General features: G+C 52.8%; 1 protein-coding gene across 1 annotated transcript; it reads left to right on the top strand.

Annotated features, from left to right (window-relative positions):
- The first annotated feature begins 7,849 nt into the window (after positions 1–7,849).
- Positions 7,850–8,449, top strand: LOC142774322 (uncharacterized). Its single transcript, XM_075874715.1, has 2 exons — positions 7,850–8,002; positions 8,087–8,449. The coding sequence occupies exons 1-2, from the start codon at positions 7,850–7,852 to the stop codon at positions 8,447–8,449; spliced, it is 516 nt and encodes a 171-aa protein (XP_075730830.1).
- The last annotated feature ends 344 nt before the right edge of the window (positions 8,450–8,793 follow it).

The following is an 8,793-nucleotide window of genomic DNA, read 5'->3' as shown; positions in this document are numbered from 1 at the left end:
TCCGGCGTCCCCGCCTGCGAATCCGCCGGGACCGCCGCGGTGAGCGATACCTCGCGCACGGTCATGGGCAAACTCATTGGCGTTGGGGACATCAGGATGTACGTTGGCCCCCATGTGGGCCGAGAACCATGTTACGGTGTGAAACCCGGCAGCCCCCTCACAGCCGAGGATGGCCGCTGCCTCACGCGATATCGAGCCCGAGGCGAAAGCCCTAGCTGGGGAACGCGAATCTGTAAAGACATTAGGACGCGATGGGTCCTTCATTGCTATGGCGAGGGCGATTTGCTCAGCCACCATTGCCGAAACCTTTCTAACCGAGGCAGAGCATAGGAGTGTGCCACTATGATCGACCGAGACCACTGCGAAGCGATCCGAACGCCCGTACTGGGCTGCATCGACAAAGGTCGCGAGATGCGGTCTGTTTGCAACTGATTTTAATAAGGAACGGGCCCGAGCTATGGGGCGCCCTACATTGTATTGTGGGTGGACATTTCTTGGAAGTGGAGCTATCGAAAACGTGCCTCTAATCGAGGGTGGTAGTGTTACATTACGCTGGTTAGTCGGCGTAGGACCGCAGCCTATGGATTCTAGGATGCGCCTACCAGCCCTCGAGGACGATAGTCGCACGACCTGAGCCATCTGCTGGGCCTCGATCACCTCCGAGAGGGAGTTATGCATGCCCAATTGTAGGAGCTTCTCGGTGCTAGTGTGGATAGGCAAGCCTAGAACTGGCTTTATGCTTTTGCGCATTAGTGTATCAATTCTTGCCTCTTCTCTTTTGGACCAGCGCAACGCCGAAGCGACATAATTAATGTGGCTCATGAGAAATGCATGATAGAGCCGAAGGAGATTCTTCTCGCTCAGCCCACTCCAGCGGTTCGAGACCCTGAGTATGAGCCTAAGCATGTTCTCCGTCTTGGAGGTGATGCGGGCTATAGTTCGTGAGTTGCCCCCCTTGGACTCTAGCAGGAGTCCGAGGACCCCGATGGAGTCCACCCGGGGTATTTTCTGCCCATCCCGTGTGTATGAAGCTATGGGAATCTGTTCTAAAGGAGTGAGGTTCCTCAGTCCTTGTCGGGTGGGTCTGTATAGTAGTAACTCAGACTTTGCCGATGACAGGCTCAGGCCCGAACCGACTAGAAAGTTCTGCGTGATGTCTAATGCCTCTTGAAGCGCCTGCTCTACCCCGGCGTCGGACCCTCCCATGCACCACACGGTGATATCGTCCGCTTAGAGAGCATGGTTAACCCCGCGCACCATAGCGAGTCACTCCGAGAGGCCCTTCATGGCAATATTGAAGAGTAGAGGAGAAATAACTGCCCCCTGTGGGGTGCCTCTCGCTCCCAAGGTAAATTCCGTAAATTGGATTTGACCGATCCTTACGGTAGCCCTGCGATCCCTGAGAAAAGACCTAACGTATGCGTGGAACCGTTGTCCTAGACCCATAACCGAAATTGCCTCAAGCACAAACTTGTGCGAGATATTATCAAAAGCTTTGGCTAGGTATAGAGCTAGTATGCCTCTAATATCCCTGGTGTTGTTGTCAATAATTTGTCTTTTGATAAGGAGCATCACGTCCTGTGTGGAAAGTGCAGGTCTGAATCCTACCATATTGTGTGGAAATAGCTCTCTGCTTTCTATGTACTCGGATACCCGATGGTGAATCGCATGTTCGGCCACCTTGCCTACGCAGGACGTAAGCGAGATGGGTCGCATGTTCTCCAAAGCCAGAGGTTTGCCTGGCTTTGGGATGAGCGCTACCGAAGCTGTCTTCCAGGATTCGGGGTCGTGCCCCGTCTCCCAGATCTTGTTGACTTCCTCAGTAAGCTTCTCGATGGATTTGCCATCCAAGTTACGTAAGAGCTTATTTGAGATTCCATCCGGGCCCGGTGCAGAGCGTCCGTTGAGCTCGTGGAGGAACTTACAGATTTCTGGTTCAGTGAAAGGTGCGTCCAGCTCCGCCACCATTCCACCCCTGTATTGCGGATAGTCCGCATCGCCGGAAGGGCCCAGCGGAAGATAGCTGTCCACTAACCTCTTCAGGGGGGCCTTTTCGGACACTCCCTTCGCTTTTTGGTTGTGAACGATTCTGTCAATAGCCAATCGCTTATTTCCCTTCGACTGTGACTCATCAAGTGATTGTTTGAGGACGTTCCATTTGGCCCCCCCTCTCATCTGTCCGTCAACCGAAGAACATACTTCATTCCACTGCTGTTTGGAGAGTTCAATAGAGTAGGCTTCGATCTCGCGATTCAGTTGCGCAATTTTCTTTCGAAGTCGGCGATTGAGCCTTTGCGTCCTCCACCGGGACAGGATGGAATTCTTAGCCCACCGTGACGGGCAATCGGCATCTAATTTTGGGGATGGCATCCGGCAGCTTGATTCGCTCCTCACCTTTAACGAAATTTGCAAAAATTATCAATTGGCCAGGCGTAGCTTTCCGCTCCCGCACCCGCAACTCTCTAGGGCCCAGTCAGTCACTTTAAGAATGCTGCAAACAGGTACTTACCCGTCGCCTTTAGTGTACAGCAAGTTTATCGACAGCATAAAGCCGCAATGCCCTCATTGCGAAGAGAGACGTTGCACGTTACCCCACATGCTCTGGCAATGCGCGGCGCTGCGCGATGGCGAGCCTCTCAGCACAGAAGCTGCCTGGAGGACGGAAATTACCAGCTCGGACCGAGAGGTCCAAATCGGGGCTGTCCAGAGGGCCCGCAATTTGGCGGAGGGGCTCGCTCTTCCTGTCCCCACGTGGGTGTGGCCCGCAGCCGACCCTCCCTCTTGAGGGGAATCGGCTCCTCAGGACAATTTGTAAATAAAGTTCATTGACTGACTGACTGACTCTAAGAGATGTGCGAGGCGTGCATCCATCCGATCAACCCTCAGGTTCGTTTTCACAACCTTGGTCGCAGCATTAGCATCATCCTTGAGCCTTGCAAAGAGGCTGTCCAAGCTGTCGTATTCATCCTGGTCCTCCTTCCGCAATTTACGAAAGGCATCCGAGTTCGTTACTTTAAATTCCCTGGGGGGAGCTGCATTGACTGCTAAGGTAATAGCCACTATGAAGTGGTCGCTACCTAGCTTCTCTTGCAAATTTTGCCACCCTGTTCCGGTGACGTTCTTGCCGAACGCCAGGTCTGGAGTTGTGTCTCGGACCACCGATGTGCCAATTCTTGTCGGGTATTGCGGGTCCGTAATCAATTCAAGAGAGCAGCTAGATACGGCCTTTAGGAGGTTGTTGCCTTGGAGGACTGCCTGGCGTATCCCCAAGCGTCGTGCGGAGCATTAAAGTCTCCCGCTACCACGATGGGGCCCCCCTGGCCAGAGCCACCGCTTTTGCCATGATCGAAGCGAACCCCTGCCGCTTGTCCGACGGCGAGCTGTACACATTCAGGAGGAATACGCTGTTCTTGAGCCAGCTTTTGGGGATTATTTCGAGGATAATGACCTCAGCCTTGCTGTTGCCAAGCTGTAGTTTGTGTTCATGAGAGGAACACTTTTTTTGCGACCAAGGTTGCCAAACCGCGCTTCCCTTGCTCGCGCACCGAGACGACTCGATAGCCCGGGAAAGTTAGCGCATCACTGAGAGTTTCCTGTAACATAATTACGTGCGGTTTGACTGCCTGAGAAGCAATAAAGTGCAGCAGTGGAGCCCTGCGCCTTTTAAAACTGGCACAGTTCCACTGCCACACGACCAGTTCATTAGTGTTGTCCGCCATAATTACTGTTCTGAGACAGCCAATGTCCTGTCGGGTTGACTGTTACCGCGCCTGCAGGCGACTGTGCCCTATTCGGGCCTTTCGGAGGCGAGCTACCCGTAGCTAGCGCTGCCTGTGTACCTTCAAGAGACGACACCCTTTTCAGTTCAGACACCCTTTTCAGAACGCCCCTGCCTGGGAGCACTTGCCACGCTGGAATACCTTGACCGGTCCTCTTCGGCCAGCTGTTGCTGAGACTTTTTGACGCGCTTTCGGCGCCGTCGTCTTCTCCGTCGCACGACGTAAGGAACTTGAAAGCGTTCTTTGCACGTTCTGTCCGCCGTCGGATGTGGGCCTCCGCAAAGGGCACATTTCGGCGAGCACTGGTGATCGTCGGGTGGAGACACGAGCCCACAGCCGCTGCACACCCTCTTGTTGGGGTTGGAACGAACATCGGCCCTTTGACCAAGTCCTCCACACGCGCAGCACACGTCGGTTTGGCGTTTGTAGAGCGTGCAGCGCCGCATGCTGACGCCGCATATGACATAGTTTGGTACCTTCATGCCGTCGAAAAGCACTACCACAGTGGTGGTGTTCTTGATCCTTTTGGCTTCTAGGGCCTTTGGATTTCGCTGGTTGACGATCATCGTTTGGAGCTGGGCCTCGCTGATGTCAGTGTCCACTCCTCGTATGACTGCTTTACAAGTGTTGTCGGGGGCCGCGACATATGCCGCCACATGGTACATTCTTTCGCTTATCCGAATCTGTTGGATCGCGGCGTAGGCGTTTGCGTTCTTCTGCTAAGGTGTGGAAACTACGAGAATGTTCTGGGCGATGTTTGGGCAAACGATGTCCCCTTCCGTCTCTGCCAGGGCAAGAGCAGCCGCCATGGCAATAGCCTGTACGAGCCTAATTTGGCTTACTTTTCTGACGTCAAGTCCGTCCCTCGGCCTGACGATAATTCGTATGTGGTCCCTCGGCAGCCGGGGAGCCTCGATGCAGCTGCGAGGCGCTTCATTGCACCTTGCGGGGCTGCCGTGCGGCGGCCTCCCTTCGAGCCCACATGCGATGCGTTGCCCGCGGAAACTGGCGATTCTACATGAGCTTTCTTGTTCCTGCCCAGCACTGTCGTCCAACCCGGGTGATTGGCTTCTTCGTGAGAGATTTCCTCTCCTTCCACCATCTCTACTTCAGGCAGGTTGCCCCTTTTCTCCCGCCCCTCGCCGTCGACGCTAGGCTGAGCCCGGTAGGGTTAGCCGAGCCGCGGCGCGTTCCACAAGAAAAGTTCCAATAATTCGGCAAAAGGACCACTCACCGAAAAACGTCTGGTATCACCGTGATCCTCAGAAGAAACTGCGTCGAATGAAATGCAGCTCGAGCACAGGCACCACAAAAATCCTAACGAAAACATTAACAGAAACGGGAGCCGATCTTCTCGCGTCCGCACTGGTCGGCGCCCTCTGCGTCCAACACACACGGCCTCCCAGTGATATTCGTTTTTCTCTTAATTTATGTCTTGTGGCTTCGCGTTTTCGAACGCGTGAAACAGTCCCGCCTTTTTACGTGCACCTCAAACGCTAAGCGGCGTCTGCATCTACATGAAACGCTAATGGTGCGCCCCCCATTACTTTACATAGCGTTACGAGACGTGCGCCAAAAGAAACTACTTCGCGTAGTGCTACATTTTCAGAAGCCCCACCTCAGTAGCTTTCACTTCAGTGCCAAGAAATGTTGTCGCCGAATGTAGCAAGCAGAAAAAAGGCTATTTTTTCACCCAATGACAGCGTCTCTTTCACACGGCGTCACTGGTATTGTACACAGCGTCAGTTGACGTCATGCCAGCTGCTCTCGGTAGAGGAAAGGCACGGAGAGGAGCATGCGAGCAGCCGTCGGTGGTTTCGTAGCCCTTTCTCGCGCAGGATTTCCCCGTAAGAATTTAATGACCAGTTACAGCCTTGAGCTTCTTTAACTACATCGTGCCAGCGTCGACCACTCACAGCGTCAGCACCTGATAACGGCGATAATAGAGCGCTTTGACAAGTTGCGCTTATACCGCACGGACATCCGGCACGTCACGGAAAGGAGGAGCAGTACAACAGCACCGTTTCTCCTTTCTCAGCTATTGTGTGAATTTGCGCTTGCGCTAGCGCTACTTCGCGTGCCTACGTGTACTATTGCCGGTCTCAACAAATTATTGTGGGGCGAATGCCCATAGTGTATTATTTATTTATTTATTAAAGATGCTTTTAGGCCCGAAGGCACAACAAAAAGGGGTGTGGAATAACAATCAATGCAAGTGCAGTTAAAAAGGGAGAAAATAAAAGAAAAATGCATGAAGTCGGCACTAGTAATATTATCTGGGGTTTAACGAAAATTCACACTAGCCTAATATTGTTAAATTGCCGAGGTTTTACGTCCCAAAACTAAATGAAGTGTTCATGACAAAGGCCTCCAGGGAGGGCTCTAAAAATTTGGCAATCTGGTGTTGTTTACCGTGTACCTAAGTCTGAGTACAACTGCCTCTAGCGTTACGCCTCCATTAAATTGCTGACGTCACGGCCGAAATCTAACCCCGAGACATTCGGGTCGAAACTCGAACACCATAACCACGAGGCTACGGAGGTCATTCGTTATCACAGTTTCTGTTAGGTCCTGGGGTCAACATTTCACATTGCCAGATCGTAGAAGCAAAGAAGCCGTGAAAGCACGGTGACATACCATTCACACTTTTTTGCATGAAAACAGCCGCAAGAACAGGTCGTCCGTTCTTTCCGGGTTAAAGGGGAAGATTAGTACACACCTGAACAATAAGCGTCTCTCTAACAACCGTTAAATGCGCACTTTCCATGTCCACTAAAACACAGAGAGACCCTCTCCCTCTTTTTAATACATCACGGCAGGTGTAGGAAAAGCCCACATGGTTAGAAGCCTGACAATGAACCCATGAGTCTGAGCAAAACTGCAAGTTTTCTCGCCACGTCCACCATCCACGGGAACGATATAAGCCGCATTCACTCTATCGATGGGTTCCCGCTAGGAACATCTCAATAAAGGAATGCTCTATCGTAACCAGGCATCATCAGCGTCAGAAGATACCGCGTGTTGACAAACACGTGCTTAAAAGCTTCGCAGTGCACATGCACTGTTAAACCACGGGCGATTATATTAAAGCCAGGAGTACATTGCCGCTCCCAGATTCACTAACAGCAGACAACCTCTTATCAGTATATACAAGGCTGATATACAGTGAGCAAGTGGCGTGACCAGCGCACTCGCGGAACTCAAGCTGGCGTGGCACTAACGGCCTCAGTAGTCTCCGCAACTCATGCTTCAACAGTACGCCACGTCCGGCTCGAAAATGTCTGACTTGAGTGACTCGACCACAAACTACAGTTCCTTCCTTTTTTCGATATCCAAGCACTTGGTGATGGGTGTCTCCGAGGAAGACAAGCCGCAGACGGTGTATCGTCCGGGCTGCACGTCACCGCTGTCGTCCGTAGGATTAGACGACAACAACTGCGACGACACGAGTGAGCAGCCAACAGCAGCGCATCAGCTAGAGAAGCCATCGAGTAACGACGAGTTGAGCTCGCGCAAGCTTAGCATGACCCTGGATTTATACAGCCCTGGGGCATTCCGACAGGGCCACAAAGAAGCCCACTGTTCGAGCCTGCTCCCGTCTCCGGTCCTGCAAATGCTGGTGCTATCGACGCCTGAGCTTGAGTAGTTCATTACTTTCAACGGGCGGGATCTGATGGAGAACGAACTGTTTGCACTTACCGAGACCAAAGAAGAGGAGCGATATCTGAGCGATTTCCTTGAGTCACTCGATCAACTTCAGCGGCAGCCACAGCAGCCCGCGCTTCAACAGCACGCAACGTGCGACCCAGATACGTCCGCCTCGTGCCACTCGATCTCAAACGACAGTTTGTTTCTTTCTTCGTCATTCGAGCACATGGGGATGGGTTTCTTTGATGAACACAAGCCGCAGACGTTGCATCGTCTGAGCTGCACGCCACCACTGTCACCCATAGGCTTAGAAAAGAACAACAGCGATGACACGAACCAGCAAATGACAGCAGCGCATCATCCAATACAGCAGCAGGCTGCAGCCGTCGAGTAACCACGAGTGCAGCTCACGCAAGCATAGCATGACCCTAGATTTATACAGCCCTGGGGCATTCCGACACGGCCACAAAGAAGCCCACTGTTCGAGCCTGCTCCCGTCTCCGGTCCCGCAAATGCTGGTGCTATCGACGCCCGAGCTTGAGCAGTTCATTACTTTCAACGGACGGGATCCGATAGTGAACGGACTGTTTGCACTTACCGAGACTGAAGAAGAGGAGTGATAGCCGAGCGGTTTCTCTGACTCCCTCGAACAAATCCAGCGGCAGCCACAGCAGCCCGCACTTCAAGAGCATGCCACGTCTGGTCCAGACACGTCCGACTCTTGCGACTGGATCTCAAGCGACAGTCTCAATTGTCCTTTAACGTCTGAGCCGCAAGCGGCGCCCACTGACATGCGTGGCACACAAGATGTGAGGCTGGAACAGAGGAGGGAGAGGAGTCAAATTCGGGCATCAATGTACCGCCAGCAATATCTCGCCCTCATCTCGGCGCTCGAAGCAAAAGTTGACGCGCTCAAGAGCGAGAAAACGGTGCTGGAATACGACGCCAGCATTCTAAGCCACAAGGTGCGCCAGCTCTACGAGATGGTGATGATGCACGTCAAGGAAGGCTGCAAGATTTGATGCTGTCGCACGCGCCCTAGGCATGCTCAATAGCTTGCTTGTGACAAACTTCTAAGCGCGTGTCAAGTGTGCTCCAACGCGTGGGTTGGTCTTCAATCTCGGATAATCCTCTGTGCTAGAGCCACACCGAACCTACTCGGGTAGAGTGCTATGGAATCTTTCTGACATCTTCGTCTCTAGTATCGGCACGACGCGCATGCGCATGAACTACTATTTAATCTCGCCATCACTGTGATCATCACTACCACTTACATGGGCCACCACCGACATGGACGCTTTTCCACAGGAACGAGAACTAATCATATTAAGAGTGCCGCTGTTTAAACTAGCCGTAATTTGTGCGC

The sequence above is a fragment of the Rhipicephalus microplus genome, chromosome 10 (genome assembly GCF_043290135.1).
Source record: "Rhipicephalus microplus isolate Deutch F79 chromosome 10, USDA_Rmic, whole genome shotgun sequence".
Lineage (NCBI taxonomy): Eukaryota > Metazoa > Arthropoda > Arachnida > Ixodida > Ixodidae > Rhipicephalus > Rhipicephalus microplus.
Note: the sequence above shows the minus strand (reverse complement) of the source record. Positions and strands in the feature narration are given on the sequence as shown.

Bases quoted from the DNA above. Each gene is read 5' to 3' on its own strand.
- LOC142774322 (XM_075874715.1), top strand. From the start codon at position 7,850: ATGACCCTAGATTTATACAGCCCTGGGGCATTCCGACACGGCCACAAA. The intron at 8,003-8,086 runs GTGAACGGACTG...GAACAAATCCAG, and splicing joins TCAACGGACGGGATCCGATA to CGGCAGCCACAGCAGCCCGC.